This window comes from Magallana gigas, chromosome 2 (genome assembly GCF_963853765.1).
Source record: "Magallana gigas chromosome 2, xbMagGiga1.1, whole genome shotgun sequence".
NCBI lineage: Eukaryota > Metazoa > Mollusca > Bivalvia > Ostreida > Ostreidae > Magallana > Magallana gigas.
The window spans coordinates 42,958,448-42,980,325 of NC_088854.1; the positions used below are offsets into that span (position 1 = coordinate 42,958,448).

Sequence of the window (21,878 nt, forward strand, 5' to 3'; positions counted from 1 at the left end):
TTTTCAATAGTGAAAACCATAGATCTACCAATATTTTTAATCATGCATTTGGTGGAAAAAAATAATTTAAAATATTAATGCGTAAAAAAAAATGTAAAATGTACTAAATAACCTGTAAAATATTCTACTCAGATTATAACAATTTTCATTGGATGATAAATTTAGCATACACCTCTCTTCCAAGTTTAGTGAAAACTGTGTATAAATATAATAAGATTTTAAAATTCTTTAAATTTTGATTTAAAGATACTCGATTTAATATATGGTTCACAAAACACAAAATATGCTCGCTTATTTATCATTACCAACACATTCTGGTCTTGAATTGGTCTTGAAACTATTTTCAAGGCCATTTGAAGGTCAAAATCAACAACCAATGAAAAATCGTTTTACAAAGCAGTACATTACACGGGTATTTCCTTTGTGCGCCATTTTAACAGCGGAAAGCCGACAGACTCTAGAGACAGGGCTCATTACCAGAACTTATTAAGAAAAATCAAAATGTCAGAGGAGAAAAAGGTAAAGACTCATTAAAGGGACGGACTTTCGAAAAAAGCATCTTAACAGTCGCTGAAGTTATTACTGCGACACTCCTTCCCGCGTTGTGATTTGAACAATGCTGTTTTCGTTTTCCCCATGTGGTGTGGAAGGCACGCGTCTTATTAGTAAACTGTCGTCTTGTGTATTTTCTTTGAGTTTATATTGATACAATAAAAAAAATAATAGATTCAAATGACCATTAGTAAGCCTCGACCACATTTGTTTATTGAAAAATAATTTTACTGAAAAAATGGGGGGGGGGGGGGGGGGTAGATAGATTATGAGTCGTTGATACTGGCAGTACTTCTAATTTGTTACTTTTTAAAATAAGAGCTAAGTAAAGATTTGAAAATTTCAATTCTGTTGAATTCTGTTGCTTTGCTTTTATGTTCAGCTCTAGACTTGTACTAAACTAATGTTTTTCATATTTAAAATAAAAGTGTGTCCACGTTCTAATTACTTAGTGCATTCTTTTATTTATTTCAGGATGAAATTAAACCTGAAAGCAGTGAACACATTAACTTAAAGGTCACTGGACAAGATGGAAGTGTTGTGCATTTTAAAATTAAGAAGAACACCCCCCTGAGGAAACTGATGTCTGCATACTGTGACAGAGCTGTAAGTATATATTTTTTACTTCAACAGTTCTGTACTTGTTAATGAATAATAATTAATGTAAATTTGTTTTGAACACAAAATTTGAAGACCTTCACTGCATTTCTTTTGTTTCCCAGGGATTAAAGCTTGGAGTTGTGCGATTTAGATTTGACGGAAATCCCATTAATGAAACAGACACACCTTCAGGGGTAAGTAAAATGATTAGATTTCTAGTTTTCCTTTGTTTAAAAAATAATAAAGTCATCATCTGATCAGGTATTAGTTTATTATTACTCAATTCTTGTTGAAATGAGTGTGTTCTAGAACCAATGTGTCTTTAAAAGTTTCAATTTGTGTCTAAATTTTGTTTTCTACTTTATAGTTGGATATGGAAGACGGAGATAGTATAGATGTATTCCAACAGCAGACAGGAGGTTTATTGTGAGAATATAGACATGAAATGGAACTTAGTGTAACTGACTAATGCAACATTCAGACTAAAAGTGACGGTGCCTGATCTTCAGTTCATACATCATCTCATTCTGTTTATATTTCATCGCTGTCTTCATTGGCACCAGTGTGGTACAAGGCTACAGTACAGCAGAGAAAGCATCTCCGGAGTAGGTGTGGTCAAAACTCTGGTGTCGCAAGCTTACATTTGTTTTTATGTACTGTAAATATATATATTTAGTTTATGTGTATTACCCCCTAAAACACGCATTCTGACTTTAATTTAAGGGAAAACAATACCTGTGAAAACATTTGTTGTACGGAATTTGATGGGTTCTCAATATGGAGATTTTGTGCAACTGTCTTGTGTATTTTGTATAATTTTTGTTTTATACCTCAATGTCCAGGGAATAGAAGTCCTGAGTATTACACCAGCTTCACGGAACAGTTACACACACCAATAAATCCAAGGGAATCGCCCATCTAGTCTCACTAAATTAAATGTGCAAAAGTTTAAAAAATTTAGTGTACTTGCTTTAGAATTTATATCTAGAAAAAAAAAATTCCTCATTCTAATTCTATGGACTATTATTTTAGCATTTTATGAATTTTTTGATTTCTAATGTGTATTCAATCTTGCGTCATATTGTTTTAATTATTTTGTAAGGACCAAAAAACAGAATTTTCTTGGCTGTATTGTATTTGTAGTAGAAATTTTTAGATTGTTACTTAATTTTGCATTGGTTTGACATGATATTCAAAGAAACTGTCAGAGAGACAAAACTAGAACTATGTAGTGGCCCAACACAAATCCGAGTGGGTAATGTGAGGTTGTTATTTTAATTAACACAATTGTTTGCAATATGTTGTAAAAATGATGTAATTCATTTCTCACATTTGTCAATAAAAAGTATACAAGTTTTTAACTGTATTTATGATGGTTCTTAATTTACTATCTGGTTTATATGGCGGGAAATATGCAGTTTTTAAAACAAGGTGGGAAAAAAGTTGCCAATACATGTACTGAATAAGCAAGGTAAAATAACTGCCTTTGACGCTTCATTCTGATTTGACGGTTGTTAAAGTGAAAGAGAAAAGTACTGTTTCAAAACTGCTTGATCTGCAGATTCTGCATTAGAAATGATGGTTAAGCAAATGTATTTTTAGCTCACCTGAGCCAAAGGCTCAAATTTGGCACAAAGCACCACTAGGTGAAGGGGATTCAAGTTTGTTCAAATGAAGGGCCAGGCCCTCTTTAAAGGGGAGATAATTGAGAATTATTGAAAATTTGTTGGTATTTTTCAAAAATCTTCTCAAAAACTATTCGGCCTGAAAAGCTAAAACTTGTGTGGAGGCATCCTCAGGTAGTGTAGATTTAAATTTGTTCAAATCATGGTCCCGAGGGGTAGAGAGGGGCCACAAGAAGGGGATCAAGTTTTACATAAGAATATATAGAGAAAATATTCTTCTCAAAAACAATTGGGCCAGAAAAGCTCAAACTAATATGGGAGCATCCACAGGTAGTGTAGTTTCAAATTTGTTCAAATCATGGTCCCCGGGGGTAGGGTGGGGCCACAATTGGGGGATCCAGTTTTACATAGGAATATATAGAGAAAATCTTTAAAAATCTTCTTCTTAAAAACTATTAGGCCAGGAAAGCTCAAATTTGAGTGGAAGCATCCTCAGATAGTGTAGATTCAAGTTTGTTCAAATCATGGACCCCGGGGGTAGGGTGGGGCCACAATAGGGGGATGAATTTTTACATAGGAATATATAGAGAAAATCTAAAAAAATCTTCTTCTCAAAAACTATTAGGCAAGAAAAGCTCAAATTTGAATGGAATCATCTTCAGGTAGTGTAGATTCAAGCTCGTTCAAATCATGGTCCCCGGGGGTAGGGTGGGGCCAAAATGGGGGGGATCAAGTTTTACATAGGAATATATAGAGAAAATCTTCTTCTCAAAAACTATTAGGCCAGGAAAGCTCAAATTTGAATGGAAGCATCCTCAGGTAGTGTAGATTCCAGTTTGTTCAAATCATGGTCCCTGGGGGTAGGGTGGGGCCACAATTGGGGGATCAAGTTTTACATAGGAATATATAGAGAAAATCTTCTTCTCAAAAACTATTTGACCAAGAAAGCTCAAATTTGAGTGGAAGCATCCTCAGATAGTGTAGATTCAAGTTTGTTTAAATCATGGTCCCCGGGGGTAGGGTGGGGCCACAATAGGGGGATGAATTTTTACATAGGAATATATAGAGAAAATCTAAAAAAAATCTTCTTCTCAAAAACTATTAGGCCAGAAAAGCTCAAATTATAATGGAATCATCCTCAGGTATTGTAGATTCCAGTTTGTTCAAATCATGGTCCCTGGGGGTAGGGTGGGGCCACAATTGGGGGATCAAGTTTTACATAGGAATATATAGAGAAAATCTTTAAAATCTTCCTCTCAAAAACTATTTGACCAAGAAAGCTCAAATTGGCAGGTAACCATCCTCAGATAATGTAGATTCAAGTTTGTTCAAATCATGGTCCCCGGGGGTAGGGCGGGGCCACAATGGGGGATACATTTTTATACATAGAGAAAATCTCTAAAAAATCCTCTTCTCAAAACTATTAGGCCAGGAAAGCCCAAATCTGAGTGGAAGCATTTCCAAATTGTATAGATTCAAGTTTTTTAAAATAATAGTCCAGTGGTATGGTGAGGCCACAGTTGGGGATGAATTTTTACATAGGAATATATAGAGAAAATCTTTAAAAAATCTTCTTTTTAAAGACCATTTGGCCAGAAAAGCTTTAACTTGTGTAGAGGCATCCTCGGGTATTGTAAATTTAAAATCACAGTCCCTAGTGGTAGGGCGGGTCCGTGATGGCGGTTTGAATTTATACTTAGGAATATATAGAGAAAATCTTTAAAAATATTCTGGGAAAGTTTTTCGGTCCAAAACTCAGTACTTAGTGTGAAAGCACAGGTTATGCAGATATAAGTTTGATGAAACCAAGATACCCTAGAGAAAAGTGGGGCCACAAAATAGGGGGGGGGGTTAATAGGAATAGAGAAAAATCTTCTTACAGTTACAACAACAAAAGGGGCTTGGTATTTACCAAAAGAAAGAGGTGGATAAAAATTGGCAGATTTTCAATTTTTTTAGCAAGATCTACTGTACTTAGTTGTTAAGATATTTTGAAACTGTAATGCTAATTTGATCAGAATTAAGGCAATAGTTGCTCAGGTGAGCGATGTGGCCCCTGGGCCTCTTGGTTTTTTTTAAAATATTGTTGATTAAAATAAACCCAACAAGAACAATCCTGATTTTGTAGCAGTATAGACAGAAAAGGTTCTATTATTGCATTATGATTACAAATGAAAGGGCATCAATAGTTAAATATAAATAATCATGTTTGATAACTTTAAACGTTTAGCCAATCATATTGAGGTGTTTGTAGAAACATAACCTGATATGATGAATTACCTCATAAAGCACATTGAAGGCATTTGCTGCCATATTTTTCTTTTAATGCTGCTATCCCTACAACCCTTGTATAACCTGAAGACGCCTCCACAGTTCAAATTATTTTGCTGTAGATGTCTCACCTGTGTGAACGTACATCTTACATTGCCCATGTTACTCGGTGGCGATGAAATTATCAAAGTTCCTGTATTTTTTAACAGCCAGGAGAATACTAACATCAAGTATAAATCATTATCCACGAGTTTCAAGTGTGTAAAGGGATGTGTTGATGCCTTTTTTTGATATCATAGTGTTCAGCTTTAAGCAATGCTCTTTTGGGAAGGCAATAACTTACCTGAAAGTTGTGAGACCCCAACTCAGTACTTTCATTGATGCCAAGCTTGCTCTAATTCATACATGAACTGTATATAAATGATCATTTAAGTTCTATTTTCCATTTGTGATACAATGGAATGCAGGAAAACTTGAGATTTTTTTACAATTTTTTACAGTGTAGCAAGTAGAAGCACATTTTTCAACAATCAAATATCATGAAATAGTTTTCAGTTATTATAATAATGACTTTTATGTGCAATTAATTATGATGTGGATTTTGATAATCATAATTGTTTGTTGACAATTTTATTAATTTGAATCAGGACACAAAAATGATTCCATGTTGGTAAAAAAAAATTGAAGTTTAGATTGAAATCATTGTGAAAGGATGATAATTGTGCATTTTGGGGGTAGTTGCATAAAATCATTATTTTGGTCAATTATGTTGGAAAGCACAATAATAATTGGGGGGGGGGGGGGGGGGGGGTACTCTTCCGTTTTCCATACACATGAATTTAGATTTGAAAGATTATCATTAACAAACTTGAAAAATGGAGATCCAAAGAGGTCCTTATGGTCTAAAGTATAACAGACAAATTTCAAATTTTAAGCATTTATTAAAGTGGAATAAACATGAAAAATAAAACTTTCCTCAAGACATGTATAAAGATAAAATAATAACACATGTATTGAGTTCTATACAAAAAGAAAATACTTAATCTATAGTTGTATTTAATATAGGAAACTAAATACACATTAAATTTTTGTAGATTACCTAGCATAACATGTAAAATTATGCCTGTATACCAAATACATGTAAATATTTATATGTTTGGCACTGAAAATTGGAACATTTTAAATGGTTTTCCTACTTTTAATGTTCTTAAAAAAGAATATTCTCCTCAATTTTATACAACACTGTTACTACAGGTTGCTGAATTTTGAAGAAAGAAAATGTGACTTTGATAAACAACAGATAGTCTAATGGATACAAAAATTAAACAACTAGTATTTCCTTAAAAAACTTTCTTTTAAATTTAATGCCCTCAAGTTTTCAGATCAAAACCACCAACAATAAGATAATGGTCACTCAAAAATGCAAATCTTAACATTCACATAAGATATAGCTTGCACAACAACAAAAATATTGCAAAATATCTGATTATACATGATTGTATTTACTTTCATTAGAAGCTTCTATAGTTACCTGTTAACCATGGGGAGAAATACTGGCAATTTAACTCATAACCTTTTATCATTATATACCAAACATATACAAATGTACATGTAATTCACAATAATTTTTTTTACAATACAGTTGTACCATGTTACCTTGTGGCTTTTTTTTCTTTAACTCCCACAACCATTTCTCTGGTTTCTAGAGTGCTTTACCATAAGCAATCCTTTTTTTTTTAATTAAAAGATTTTGTTACAGTATCTCCAAAAGCTTGACTTGCTGCAATATCACAAGTCCTAGCTTGAGAGACTTAAATAAAATTGAATAGGAGGCATCAAGAACAAGATTCAGATGCCAAAAGTCCCTAACTTCTTGTTACTTAGTTTCCAGTACTTGGATACATACATGTATACCTTAACATACACCTTAAATCAACCCAAAGAGAAGCGAATGGAACCAAAAAAGATAGCATCCTGACAATGAGAGCAAAAGGGCGAATATTTCCCTATATCAGTATCTTGTAGGACAATAAGTCATGTAATTTTTAACAAAATAAATGTACAACTTTTCAATTGCCAAACCACTTTTAATAAAATATACTTTTAATTGAATATTACATGCTGTGGTAAAAAAAAAATCCAATCATTCATGGAATAAAAATGTAAATAAAAATAACATACAGATCAGAAATTTCAAGTCATAGCCTCTCATACTTAACAATCAACAGAATAATGTGGACCCTAGCTATAATTATCTAATCAACAAACTAATTCAGTTAAATCTGCTACAATTTTAATCTGGTAACAGAAAAATTCTTGTTGGCAAGTAATATCTCATATATTGTACACAAAATGACAAAAACTTAGAAATTAAACTCCTATAAACAAATAAAAGAAACTTCGTCAAGAATAGTCAACAGCCATAAACTACGTGTACTCTCACATAACATAACTAGAAATAACAAAGAATACATTTCCTTAACAATGGTTTTAATGAGGGGGAATTGCACTAGGTCCATCTGCTGGTTAAGGAAATGTACGCACTACAGTAAAGCAGTAAACAGCAGAATTGTACAGAAGTCTGGATGAATATGCTGCCTTATACCAGATAGTCGTGAATTGCCGTTTTGTTTTTACACATTAGGTTTGCTGCACCTTGACTTTAGCTGCTGAACAAGTTCCGAGATCTTCAATGAAGCACCCACTTTCATTCCAGTAATGCTTGCAATCTGCTCCTTTGACAGCGTAAGCAACCTCTGGCCATCAATCCCCTACAAAACAAACAAAATCTTGCAATCAAGCATCCTCCCTTCAAGTTTATTGATTATTTCAACAACAAAAAAGAGAGATAAATTTTAAAAAACTTTTTTACATGCATAATACAATAAAATTCAGATCAATTACCATTTTGACAAAGCTTTCGCAGTACAAGGCACAGTCATGCGACTTCAGGAAATAGCAGACGTCAGACACGGACCACTGATCAGGCGACACAGTTGACTGACGTGCCGCTAGTAACGACATCTGTTCATTACCCTGGGAAGATGCAGGTGTGACAATTTTGACTTGATTGGTGGTTTTGGACATCAACAGGTTGGACAAGGCTGTTTTCCCATTTGGTGAACTGGAAATGCTGGTATTGGATTGATTTGACAGATTGTCACTAATGTCCATTGGTTCCTGTTTGACATATGGCTGTGATGTAGATTTTGTATGACTATCAGAATGACGCGGTGTTTGTGATGAGGGTTTTAGCTGGTTCTCTGTGATAGAATGAGGGCTGAGTTGTGGCGGCCCATCATTGGTACTAGTGTCAGATGTCTCCATTTCTTGGGATCCTGTAAAAAGAAGAGCAGTGACTGTTAACTGTGTCATAAGTTTGTTGTAGTTTAACCTCTATATAAATATAACATGTGCTTAATAAGTACCACAAATTATTGTAGTATTAATAATGATAATCAATTTTAAGTAAGGAATTTACAAATTATCATATGTTAATTTTTTTCATTAATTCTTGAAAAGCATGATGTTCATAAGCTTGCACTCTATACCTAGTTTCTGTGGTGCTGAGCAGTTAAGTATTATTGCATTGCAACACATACACATGAATTTTAATGCGTGTAAAGTGAAGAAGTCATTTCTCTACCTACATTCCATTTGATGACGGATTCAAGAGTAATCATTATCGTCATATGGATCTCGCACACAATAACCATAAAACTCTCAAGTACAAAGGGCAAGTATTTAAAATGCAGAATCACAATCACTTTATTGAGGTTTACAAATGTAGAATACTGGATGGTTTGTGGAGTATGAGGGGTTAAGTGTTCAAAATGCAGAATCACAACCACTTTTCTGAAGTTTACAAATGTGGAATACTGGATGCTTTGTGGAGTAGAGAGGGCAGGTAATCAAAATGCATAATCACAACCACTTTTCTAAGGTGTACTACTGTAGAAATACTGGATGTTTTGTGGTACCCACAGAAGAAATGTTTACCTTTAGGAACGGCAGTCACCACAGGATCTACCAGCGGTGGCAGACTGTGGTGGGCTGGTCGTGTGCGGCTTCCATACGACAAGAAGCCCTGATCCCTGTTGTTTTCTTGCAGAGACCTCTGCTGCTGGTCAGCCAGAGGAGACCCCATCTTTGTCTTCCTCTCTGTTGAAATAACAGAGTAAGTTAAGTTAAATACATCACACCACACACAGCATCAAAAATGTTTGCTTCAATGCAGATCTGCATAATTGTTAAAACTTAAATGTAAATTATCTTAGATCCAAGGAAACCTTTAATATTCTGAAAATATCTACCTAGTTAATTGTCTGAAATGACACACACATTAAATGTGTAGCACTCAAAAATAGATAATTTATTAAGTTGAAAATTAAACATTTACATGTTTAACAATAGCACATACAGGTACTTAAATATGAACCATTTCCCAATGACATAATCTACAATTCATTCAAAATCCATCATTCCAAAGTTGTTCTAAGGTACAATTATCACTCCATATTCAAAGTTATCCCCTCACCACCATTCTAATTAATAAAGCTTGAAAATATTTGCAAAAACTGTACCTTAGAACTATCTAAATAAGACAAATACAATGCATGCTCCAAGTGAAAGTTAAGAGAATATGAAGTGTGTAATGTAGAATCAATTCACTTCTACATGGGTAGCTAACCGGTTTTCTTACTCTTTCTTGGGCCTTTGTAAATCTGCGTTTTACCCTTGCGTTTCTTCTGCTCTTTTGACATTTTGTGTGTTGGCATAATTTGCTGAACTTGTTCCACTAAAATCATTCAAATATAAAGTTACTAAAAACTGTATCAACAATTTACTATGTACATGTAACCAAGCATCTCTGACACATACACTTACTATACCTGTAAATACATGCATAAATTCGAAGACAAAAACATTTTATCAGCAAATTAAAAGGCACCAAAGTATATGCATTCATGAAAGCAATTATTTTGAAAACATGATCTTAGAGAGAGTAATAGCTGACCTTTGACCCTTGGTCCTTCCAGACTGTAGTCCATGACCTCGCACCAGCCCACGGGGTACATGTCTGGGGACTCACAGTCCACCCACTGGTCATACTCGTTCTCCCACCCATCAAAGTGGACCCTCAGTAAGCGCCCCACCACTTGTAGCACTGTTCCCACACAGATCAGCCTAAAACAAACAGCACATGCCTGGAATTCATGTTGAAGAATTGTGACATCATTTGATTCATTCATGATAGACAGATTAAATACATTACCTGCCTTATATTATTTAATGCATCAAATCAAACTTTTTACACAAAATTTATCAAATTGTGCCTCACATTTAAAAACTGGACATTATTGTTTATATTTAGACTACATGTAAATGCAATACCTGTTATATAACTTTTTATGCATCCAATTAAAAACTGTATTAACTGAAAATTTATTTATCAATTTGTGATTCACATACCTTGGCTCCATCAAGTCCACAGCTTCAATCTTCATCCCACTCTTAAAACCATGTTTAGGTATGTCCTAAAATCAAAAACTTCCTTATTATCAACTGACACACTAACATTGTATGGATTAACTACTGAGAGGAAACAGCATATTTCTATAATACTACTGGTGAGGTACTTACTTTGTCAAATAGTTTGACAGGTGCTGCTATAGCTTTGGTTTGTTTCAGATAGTCAAACCATTTAAATGGACCCTTGTGACCTAAAATATACAAAGATACATGAAAGACAGAATCCATGTCTTGACAATTTTTGACACTCAAATGTATAGATGTATGTGTATAAATAATGAAACTATGGTACCGTCAAAAGAGAGGATAATGTAATTTTCACTGATTTACATGACCGTTAGGAGTACCTCTGTAGTTACAAATATATGGACAAATATGAAAGTTAACAAACCTCTGGGAGGAGTAAGGTCAAGGCCGTTGATTTTACAGAACCCCACAGGAAATATACAGGGTGAGGTGGCGTGGAAGCAGAACCAATCAGACCCATTCTCTGCCATGGACCCGTCAATACCAATCATCAGGTAATTATTCTTCAGCACCTGAACACAAGTTCTATCTCAGGTTAATACTCCCAAAATTTAACTTTCATGTTCACATACACCAGTAAATATGGGTTTTTTTTTAATATATAATTAAGAAAGATACCATGACTGGACTTTTTACAAATAGCAATCATCTATAAATTACATCTCTAGTTAAGCACAATACCTTCATAACTGTTGCAACACAGATTGCAGAGAGGTTCAATGGATCAATAGCTTCAAGCTTCATTCCAACTTGAAATTTTAATCCATTTGGGGGTTCTTTCATCTAGCAGAAAATAAATATAAGTATAAAGTAAGAGAAAATATTTATAAATAAATACACATGTTAATTTGCAGTACTTGGAAAAGAAATCAAATCTTTGTCTTAACCTTTTAATGTATTACTTACTTTGAAAAACAAACTTGGTGTAGCATCATTAGCATCATATTTTTCAACAGCAATCTTATTTAAACACTTGTTTCTATAATCTGAAAAAAAAGAGTACCGGATATGTCATAAATACTTTCATAACACTATCATCATCATTATTTCTATGCAAATAACCAGGGGTATCCATGCATCTACAAATACCAAAAGCCTTTTTAAGTCTATTGACCAATTGATCCATTGTCAATAAGGATTTCAACTGGAAACATAGCACCCTTGTCAAGTAAACTTTTAGAGGGATATCTACCTAATATGACCTATCTGAGTACAGAAATTATCAAAACAATGGCAAAAACTTCATGCATAAATCAGTGCTCTGCAAAAAATTGACTAGAACATCAAAATACATAAATACTTTGTGTTTACACAAATACATACAGTTATCATAAAGTTGAGACCTACCATTAGTGGCATGAAGTTTGTGTCCACTCTGCTGTGACCAGGCGATGGGGTGGACTAGAGAGGATCTGCAGTGACACCAAAAGTCGTCCTCCTCCTACAAAGCCAGACAAATGTATTCACGTATATTCTAAGTCAATTCAATTATAAACTATGTGAATATAAGTCTACTGTAATCAATTTCTGACAAGGATAAATACCTAGACAATTGGTAAGTTACATTACATGGTACACACCTTAGTGTCAGAATATTGCAGTCTCAGTCTCCCTCCTATGATTTCCTCTACCCTGGCAACACGCATGGCCGACACACACATTTTGTCAACCACTTCTACCTGCATGTGGTACTTGAAACCATGGCTGTTGATGGATTCCACCACCTGTAACAAAACAGCCGTTGTTTAAAACATACATGTAGAATACAATTTTATCTAATTAAACACAATGCACGATCTAAACTATTCACTGAATTTTTTTCGTCTTTCTTACCTTGTTGTAGAAGTTATTGGGCAGAGTTCTAGAACCTGTCAATCTCTTTACAAGGTATTCTTTCCAATCCACATACTTGTTTTGAATGTCTGAAAATGATAAATGGCATATTAAAGTTGTATCAGGAACTTATCACCTTAAGTATATATATCTTGAAACTCAGTTTGTATACCAAAGAAAAATAAAATTTCCTTACACTTTGGGGGAACAAGAGGTTTGCCACTTGTAGCACACCAGCCAACTGGATGGACCTCATCTGTACAGAGATTGACCCAGAAATCATGTGACGGGTCATTGGCATAGCCCTCATACCGCATCAGTGCCTTGTATCCTATCAAATAACATACATACAAAGCATTAGATTCTACCGAAATATTTTTTTGAAAAAAACACAATCACTTCACTGTAAGCATCAATTCATCATAAGCGTGTTCACTATAATTGTGTTTTACTGCACCTCCTATTTTGATGACAGTGGCTATCCAGAATGCGTCACTGGATAGATCACACTCGAAGTTAATGACCTCCAGCTTCATCCCCGTGGTGATGTTGTGCCAGCTATCATACATAGGGCACTGTAAGAAATATCACATACACAAATAAGCATTGACACTTTGAGAGGAAACGATACAACATTCTCAAAAATAAATCTCAGAAATTGATACATACATGTTTGAAGTAGCTGACAGGTGCTGCCTCAGCTCCTCCCGAGGATAAGTAAGGTCCCCAGTCAAAACCTTTCAATCCACCTTTAAAAGAATAATACAATGATAAATGTACATGTTAATGATTAATAAGTGTTAAAAACTGGAACAACATTTTCGGGAATGCATTTGATTTAAACCAGAATCTTAAACATCAAATGCTAGTTCATAAAAACAAATGCATTTCATTCAATATCACTGAGAGAAAACAGTAATTATGGATTAAACTTCGAAACATAGAATTTTACATCCCCCAAAAAATGTTTACCTGTTCTCTTTGTCAGGGTTCTGGGCACATTGTCCACAGGCCGCTGGAGATGGGCTTGATTTGCCAATTTTTTAGCAGCTGGCTTCTTTGGTGGCTGAAGGAAAGCAAAGCTCACTGATAAATATATATATACATATGAACTACACATTCAAACAAGAACTTCAGAAAATAGTAATTATTTTTTACCAAAGGAGAAGTGACTCCATCTCCCTTTCCTGTTGGACTCTGTTTACCCTCTCTCTGAGAAGTGGCAAAACTTCTAGAGCAAGAAAGGCTGCAGAAACGCTTTGACTTGGAGTAAAAGGCATGCTTTATTCCAACAGCACCACATTTTTCACAAGTAGCTGTAAATGAAAAACCATTGTCTTTAATAATTCAGTTAATATGCATCTTGACTTTTGTTGCTTGACATGTTCAAAAAAATTATGTGCACCTGGTAATATATCTTACCCATTCCATCTTTTCCATTAATAAACTTAAATGGCATGGACTGAGGCGTTGATGTGTATGGACGCTCATTTTCATCGTCATCATCATCTTCAGTGTCTGACCCATCTTGGTAATCGTCATTGTAGTCATCATACATATTACTGTATTCATCATCATTCTAGAAAGTTTTATGATATCATGACATTTATATAGTAAAACATTTTAATACACTGTATCAGCTTTTTAACAAGTAGCAGAGTTGTTATCCAATATCCACCAAAGAAAAAGTCAATAAAGTCTAGAGCCATCCAAGATGCTGCTTTAAATACACCTTACAGTGTAAATGTAGCCATCTAATGATAACTTTAAAGTGCTTACAGAGCCTACTACTTACACCTATATTGCTCCCATCATACACAGAATCTGACTTGGTGTCTCCCATACTGAGGTTGGAATCCTCCCTCCTGGAGAAGGAATCTCCATCCATGGAATCTCTTGTATTCCATCCTCCCCAATCTAGAGTTACAAAACAAATTCTCATCATTTTCATTTTTTGAAAAGCGACTCTTAATTGTTCTATGATTTTTCAATAATTGTAAAACATTAATATGGTTTATTGTTGTATTTTAGAAATTTTAGAATAGATATCAGTCATACCTGTATCACTCTGATCCTGAAAGAAAAAAAAGATACAAAATTAAATTAAAAATATGTAACCATTTTTTCATTTAAAAAATGATACCGTATATCCAGGTTTTTTTTCGCATGTCAACATATTTGCAAAAATGGGGAAAATGTGTAGCATTTTAAATTTGCGTCAGTCATTTTTTGCAATTTAAATTGTTTCTTATAGAAAATGATACATTATATGATTATATAATTTCTGGGTGTTCAATAATATGTGATTTAAAAGACATCGCGAAAAAAGCAAAGATTAGAGCATCACGAAAATTACCAGACATACGGTATATGAATTAACAATATAATATTAACAATATAATATAATATACAAAAATAAATAATAGGCGGGCTAGTAGCCATATTTTAATCATTGTTCCAGAGTAGATTGTTTTAAACAATAGATATTCATGTTGTCTCTACATAGGAACTGGTAAGCATAGCTTTTAATTACTTCTTTTTACAAAGTCTAAAATTTAATTATATTGTGCAATTGTCAAAACCATAACATGGTCTAACCTTCAACTGTTGATTTAATACTAGTGTATAGATATTTGTAATACAGACTTCTTTTATTTAAAACAACCATAATATTAATGCCTACATCTGTACAAAGAACACCAATTTCAAAATTCAGAAATCATTAGACATGGCTTTTTATTTGACATTTTACTTTTGCCGAAAATTACTTTGCAAATAAGAAAATATAAACTGCAATGAAAAAGAGAATAAAATGGGAACCCTAGCTGTGCATCAATTTTTGAACTTTATCTGAACTCTAGACTTCACATCATGTCAAATTTCATTGGATCTTGACCTCCGACAAAACGTTAGCAAATACAGTGAGTATTAATTTCTATATGTTAAATTATTCAAAATACATAAACTCTGTAGTGTTCTACTTCAAGTTGTAAAGCTAAACCTGGCCGTAGTCAATGATAACAATGGTTGAGCTTAAGCGGTCATCTATACCAGTATGAACTAAACTCCAAGAATCTACATCTTTTGGTTTGCAACGAGAGGAAGATGAAGGCTGTACCTGCCCACTTAACTATAGATCATTAGGCCTGTGCATACATGATGCATGTACAAACTGTTTAATATGCTTATCCTGCATCATATTAAATTCAACGAACTACAAAACCAGTAACAAAATAAAATAATTTGACATAATTGTTCTAATCGTTATAAAAAAACCAACACGATATCCATGCCAACGTTGGAGAAATGTTCCCTTTACCTTGACCCACAAACATTGCAGGCAAGTATCAGCAGTAGGGATATTACAAGCAAATTTCTCGGATTCTTGGAGCAAAATTGGCTTAATTAACAATAAAATAATTAAACAAACAAAAATAGTTTACATTTCATTTCAATTTACAGCATTTTAGCAAAATTCCATCCAAGTTCCAAACGTAAACACGGAGTCAGACTGCCGACCAATATCATAACAAACCGAGACAACATACTTCACGAGCGTTCGTACTTACCATACTGTTTTATCATAGAGCACACATAAAAGGATATGCCTTGTGATATTTTTCGTCTAACTTTTCTGTGATTACGGGTGCAAAAAGCTCCAGTCTGCTATCCTGGTCCCTAGATTTCGTGAAACAACAAATGTGTCGTATCTGTGCGCAGGTGCGACCCCTATGCATCAGCACGTTAGAACAAATTTTATTGGTAGTTGAAAATGAGATTTTGCTATACGAATTTTTTTCACCAATGAAAAGCCCCCTTACAAATGATTCCTAAAATAGGCATTTTCTTAATTTGTGAACCATTACGCATGCACCTAAATGTAAACTTCCGGCAGTTTTTGTAAGCATGTAAGTTGTTGATACTCTACTATACTTATGTGCAGCTTTGTTTGTAATGATTCTTTCTACACAGTTCTCAAGCAAATAAAAAATTAATTATATTTTAAAAGCCTAAATGAAATATGTTTAGCCACCGTGTTTGTTAAAAAAGGTTAAAAAAACAACATTTAGTTCAAGTTTCACTGAAAATGCAGTACATATTTTGCATGCATATCTTTAATATTCCGAATGCCCTGCATATATCGAAATAAGCTGGATTTCTCAACCTGTTATTCTTTTTAAATTTTAATATCTTAATTGCCTAACACCACTTTGTAGCAATGGGATAAAAATAGATATGGCCAGAAATTAGTCCTGACTTTTACCCCATTTCATTTGTAACCAGTAACAAGGCACTGTTTTCTGGTGACAAAAGTAACATATATGACAAAACCAGAGACATAAATAACAGAGATTGGCTACTCCGCCATTAGCGTGTTTTGTTGTTGAAAAATGGTACGGGACCAACCTTACTTTGAGAACTACATTTTAGTGAACTGAGATAATGATCGTAAACCAAAAGTTTATTGTTTTAATGAAAAGTGTGCATAGGTTCTAGACATTTTTGAAACAAAAAATTGAAAAATAAAATTAATATTTAGAAAATATATTGGCCTGCTTTAAAACATCGGCGAAATCTCGGACGAAGGGTAGCCAACTGCCGCCTGAAATTCCTCTTTTAATATTGTTTATATGACATAAACTCATGAATGTATAATATTTTGAATGTTTTGGTAATAGGTTTTAGCTGTTTATATTTCGATATAGTTGTTTATTAGAAAGATATACTGATTTAAACTGGGAACACTTTACAATAGAGACCGCGGGATTTCGCGAGATTTCGATCAGCTGCCAATCTCTGTTATTTATGTCTCTGGACAAAACTGATTATTTTCTTTCCGCTGGATGGTTTAATTTCATCCAGTAACAATGGTTACAGCTATATTCTATTGGTGACAAAAGGTAACAGAGGTGACGAGCCTTTTTCTGTTTAGCAGGGGGTCTTATTTTAAAATAGAAAGGGGTAAAAGTCAGGACTAATTTCTGGCCATATATGGATAAAAAGGTTGAACTGTATATAAACTTTTTGTGTCAAGTGACCAGCTTTATCTGTTTTGAGGACCTGTTTTCACATTTCATTTATAATTATTTTTCAGGTCAGAATACTGGAAATCACAGCCCAGAAAATTTTGTGAATATTGTAAATGCTGGATAACAGACAATAAACCTGTAAGTAATTTCTGAAAAATCAATGATTAAAAAATATCAAGAAATAAATTAATTATCAAATGAGTAAATGTACCTAGTAGATATTGTTAATTAAGATTATTTAGAAGAACATGTATTTCATTCAGGATATATTATTATATTCTTTTGTGACATAGTCAGATAAAATACTTAAGGTAAAACATGTTATTTCAAGTATATATTGTAATACCAGAGGAAGTTACTTGCATATTTTACTTGTACATATATTTAATTTTTACAGAGTGTTGATTTTCATGAGAAAGGAAAGAAACACCAAGAAAATGTTAAAAGAAAAATTGAAGATGTGAGTTATTTGTGCATTTAATGCTAAGGATATTATATCAATCAGATTTAGTATTTTTTAAAGAGACTCAGAGCTATGGCCACTAGTCATCACAATATAAATTTACTGCAGTCTGAAGTATGAATGACTTTGATGATTCCACTGCATGACTTTTTTATAATTCATTTGCCACCATAATCTTCCAAGCTAAATTTAGCTTTAATATTTAACCACATACTTTTACTCATGTTAGAATGTCATATGGTTTACCCCGGTGATTTAAATGTTAACAAATATTTGGACTCTTTAATTGGTGATACTATAGTGACAGAATCTGCAGATGGCAAAAAGGCCTTCCATGGATGAAAAATTCAAGCATAAAGATTAAAGAACTACAGTATATATGATATTAATCAAATTTGGCCCCCATAATTCGCCATTTATTAAAGTGTTTCAGGTACATTAAATGATTGTGTTATTTTTTTTTAAGAGTTGATACAAACTATATTTTCACATAATTATATATTTGCTTTATTTGCACTCATTGGCAGTATATGACGTCAGAAGTGACGCTATTTTTATAATTCAATCAAAATCAGTCATTATTTGACATTTTTCTTATCTTTTTTTGAATGGGAAATATAGAGCGACGCTTTGAACAAGAACAAAATTTTTGTCCCTTATAAGTACTGAATAGATACATCTTTGGTGAAAATATTTTGTTTGTTCAAGCAATCGCTCAATGTTTTCTTAAAGAAAAACTGCTTGGAAACTAGCCTTTTTACCATAAAAATGCGAAAATGGCGGGAAAAGGTGAACTTTATGATGTCATATTTTTAAATTGTGGGCACTTTATTCAAAATGAAAATTATAAATAAACTTCAAATGTATATTTGTACAAAGAAAACAGAGAATTACAGTATAATGTTGATGTTCATTTTAGGGGGCCGTTTTAGGCTCAAACCATATATAGTCCTTCAATGTGAATAATTATACTGATATATTTTTTTTTATCAGAGGTTGATAAAACAAACCTAAGATTAAATGTAGAATAAAAGGATTACTTGATTATATTGATAGACAACTAGGTTCTGTTGTGCAGCACTATATAAGCCTTTAACTTTCATGGTAGGTAAGAAAGAAGGGTATAAAGGATGCAAAGCAAAAGGAAGAGCTGGAGGATGATATTCAAAAAATGGAAAAGGTTTGTGAATTCATCTTCTCTGTTATGATTTATGTATGTGAACAGTTTATTTTCTTTTTTCTCATTGATGTGAATGAATGCCATTGTTGTTTTTTTTCTTTGAACAAAATTAGGCTGCCCTTGAGGCATTTAAAAAAGACCTAGCTGGTGACCCTGAACTTGCTGCCAAGTATGGAGTGAGAGTCAGATCGGAGGCTGGTAGGTTCATTTTAGATACCTCTTCAACTTAAAAATTATATACCTAGAGTTCATTACCCATCCCTGTAATCAGTTTTTAAGAATAAAGTGTGAATGGATGGAAATCTATGCTACACATATAATTCATGAAAGAGACTGTGCATTTCTTGTAAATATATACTAGATAATTTAATTTCAAAAAATATTATATGTGGATTTTGGCTACGCAAATCCAGGTTTTAAAAAATGATTTTCTTTTAGAAATGAAATGTTTGCTTAATTTTTGTGAATAAGTAATTTAAATTTAGGCAAAGAATTTTTTTTGCCATTTCAAGCACTGGTAACTAGATAATACTTATGTACAAATTTTTAAGTTTTAATACAGTATAAATTCAATATTGATTTTTATGATCATGGAGGATGAATTTTTGTTACAGAAAAAGAAGCTGAGAAAAAACAGAAAGAAAAGGCATCTGATATAGCAAAACAGAAGGCACTAGAAGCAATAGAAAAGAAAAGGAAGGAAGGAGAGTGGTATGAAGCTAAATCGGCCGAGGGCTACACGTATTACTGGAACACTGTCTCACACGGTAATAATGGACACTGTAGTAAATACAAGCTCAGCTTATAGGATTGATTGATGCAACAAGTAAATGTGTCATTTTCATTTCTCTGATGTTTGAATTTCAATTACCGAAAAACTTGATCACAAAACATTAAATGTTACAATAATATGTAAAGTGTCAAATGTAACATTGTAAAGTTGATTTACTTTATTACGACTAGGGTTCATGTCATCATATACATGTTTACAATGTACCACTCTTGCAAATATGAATTTTCAATCTATTTCATGTTTAAGAATTAATATTTAAGTAATTTGTATACAATATAATTTTACTTATTAACTTTTGTGGTGCAATTTTAGAATCAAAATGGGTTGCTCCCAGCGTCTATGTTTCCATAGAAGAACAAGAGGCGAAGAAAAAGAGTGAGGAAGAAGAGGAACAGAAGGAGGCGGAGAAGAAGGCCAGAGTTGTATGTACATATGTAATTCTGTGTAGGGTTTGCTTAGTGGGGTGCACACTTTAGCTAAATTCGGTAATTAACATCAGAGGATCAGAATTAAAGTTGCTAAGATAAAGGTACTGAATTCTTGACTTAATTGTATAAAATGGAAAATTGTTAGATTTTACGCCAAAATAACCAAGATATGAAAAGCATTTAAACATTACACACTTGTATGTAATGTTAAGCTTACCTCAGAATGGTACCAATTAGAGTGTCACCTGCTTGTGTTTTTGCTTTGCTTTTATTTTTGATTCGAGAAATAATATTAAGATATTCAAGGTACATATATTAGATTTAGTAATCTCTTTTCCATGTACATGGTATTGACATATCGGGTATTTATATTGCTTGATGTACTGAAGGGTACATTAATTCTTGATTTTATCGTCCAATGCTTATTTAAGCAAGAAGAACTAGATGCGCAGCCTGATGAAGTAGCAGTGGGACCACTTCGCTGGGGGACTACCTCAACATCAGCCTATGGCAACTGGAAAACAGTGAAGTAAGTCTATGGAAGGTTATCAGGCAGAGAGGGAAAAATATTCATTTCAGATGTAAACTGGCATTCAATTTGTTTCTTGTTCAATAATTAAGAGGCTCAGTAATCGTAAGTGCTTGGCCATTGACATAAGATTGCTGGCTCAAAATATGGTATGGGCACTGAAGTTGCAAAATATGATCAACGAAACAGTTTATCCCTATTGTTTCAATCCACTCAACAGAAAAAGGGCTGTTCTTGCAATGGGAGTTACCTTGCAATTGAATGGTGTCTAGCAAATGGAGTTTCTCACCCACTTCATATCACAGAAACTGTGCATAAGCATTGGCCCTATGAAATGAACTATGTCATTTTAAAAAGAATTCAACTTAATTCTGTTGGTGGACTTAAACTGTAAACAAATGAGGTCTCATTACAGGGAATTAAAACCTTATGTGTTCTTTCAGGGAACCCCCTAACCTTGATCTTCCGGAGGAACCCTCAGAGCCTCTCCCCATTGAAGACATTCCCCTCCCCGGGCCCCCTAAAGAGAAGAAAGAGAAACAAGAAGGAGGCAGGTTCAAAGAAAAGAGAGTCCAAAGTCTAGCGAGTGGCAATGACAATACAAAAGTGACTTTTAAAAAACGCAAATTAGGATCAGGGGCACGCAATACTAGACAACGAGAAGATGACGATTGACAAATGCTTTTTATAGTAGCATCACAGGAAGTCTTAAGGAGTGATAAGATCAGTGTTTTGTTATTGGACAATATTTACATTTGTTTGAAAGTTATTATCTACTTGTTTTTTAAGATGATTTACTATTTCAGCACAATTTAATGCAATCCCTCATTTTGGTAATTGATATAACTTTTTCATGAAAAGATTTGCACTGCATTTCTGGAATCCTCTTGACTTCAAAATGAATAACTTTGCAAAAAACAATTGTGTAATTTTTAATTTATTAAATTTAAATGTGACATCAATTGAAAAGAGCATTAAAGAAATTGCACTTACATGTATTAACGATTTACTTATC

The 21,878-nt window shown here is 33.5% G+C and overlaps 3 protein-coding genes across 4 annotated transcripts; 2 read left to right on the forward strand and 1 right to left on the reverse strand.

Moving 5' to 3' along the window:
- Positions 1 to 363: 363 nt before the first annotated feature.
- LOC105339039 (small ubiquitin-related modifier 2) lies at positions 364 to 2,513 on the forward strand. Its single transcript, XM_011444440.4, has 4 exons — positions 364 to 519; positions 1,027 to 1,158; positions 1,275 to 1,346; positions 1,520 to 2,513. Exons 1-4 carry the CDS (start codon positions 502 to 504, stop codon positions 1,580 to 1,582), a joined length of 285 nt encoding a protein of 94 aa, XP_011442742.1. The 5' UTR covers positions 364 to 501; the 3' UTR covers positions 1,583 to 2,513.
- A 3,910-nt stretch (positions 2,514 to 6,423) lies between these two features.
- LOC105333568 (MBT domain-containing protein 1) lies at positions 6,424 to 16,167 on the reverse strand. Of its 2 annotated transcripts, none has more exons than XM_011436613.4 (22): positions 16,010 to 16,167; positions 14,499 to 14,514; positions 14,236 to 14,357; positions 13,863 to 14,019; positions 13,599 to 13,756; positions 13,413 to 13,506; positions 13,110 to 13,189; positions 12,898 to 13,015; positions 12,637 to 12,771; positions 12,441 to 12,529; positions 12,188 to 12,331; positions 11,955 to 12,048; positions 11,514 to 11,593; positions 11,289 to 11,390; positions 10,972 to 11,119; positions 10,692 to 10,771; positions 10,521 to 10,585; positions 10,066 to 10,235; positions 9,751 to 9,846; positions 9,048 to 9,209; positions 7,953 to 8,386; positions 6,424 to 7,819 (listed from the first exon to the last, which is right to left on the reverse strand). In XM_011436613.4, the coding sequence occupies exons 1-22, from the start codon at positions 16,010 to 16,012 to the stop codon at positions 7,682 to 7,684; spliced, it is 2,685 nt and encodes an 894-aa protein (XP_011434915.3). In that variant the 5' UTR covers positions 16,013 to 16,167; the 3' UTR covers positions 6,424 to 7,681. The 2 variants fall into 2 exon arrangements, with proteins under 2 accessions (XP_011434915.3, XP_065932814.1); XM_066076742.1 differs by having other exon boundaries at positions 9,739 to 9,846.
- Positions 16,168 to 16,280: 113 nt separating this feature from the next.
- Positions 16,281 to 21,861, forward strand: LOC105333570 (WW domain-binding protein 4). The gene is made up of 9 exons (XM_011436614.4): positions 16,281 to 16,348; positions 17,536 to 17,608; positions 17,868 to 17,930; positions 19,042 to 19,113; positions 19,227 to 19,311; positions 19,728 to 19,880; positions 20,219 to 20,328; positions 20,766 to 20,863; positions 21,307 to 21,861. Coding segments are annotated over exons 1-9 (888 nt in total). The 5' UTR covers positions 16,281 to 16,346; the 3' UTR covers positions 21,539 to 21,861.
- Positions 21,862 to 21,878: the final 17 nt, after the last annotated feature.

Coding starts and splice junctions, on each gene's coding strand:
- LOC105333568 (XM_066076742.1), bottom strand. Junction 11,594..11,954: donor CAAACTTCATGCCACTAATG/GTAGGTCTCAAC, acceptor CTTTTTTTTCAG/ATTATAGAAACAAGTGTTTA. Junction 10,236..10,520: donor GTGGACTTGATGGAGCCAAG/GTATGTGAATCA, acceptor TGTTTGTTTTAG/GCTGATCTGTGTGGGAACAG.
- LOC105339039 (XM_011444440.4), top strand. Junction 1,159..1,274: donor CTGCATACTGTGACAGAGCT/GTAAGTATATAT, acceptor TTTGTTTCCCAG/GGATTAAAGCTTGGAGTTGT. Junction 1,347..1,519: donor AAACAGACACACCTTCAGGG/GTAAGTAAAATG, acceptor TCTACTTTATAG/TTGGATATGGAAGACGGAGA.
- LOC105333570 (XM_011436614.4), top strand. Junction 17,609..17,867: donor GGATAACAGACAATAAACCT/GTAAGTAATTTC, acceptor TAATTTTTACAG/AGTGTTGATTTTCATGAGAA. Junction 19,114..19,226: donor ATATTCAAAAAATGGAAAAG/GTTTGTGAATTC, acceptor GAACAAAATTAG/GCTGCCCTTGAGGCATTTAA.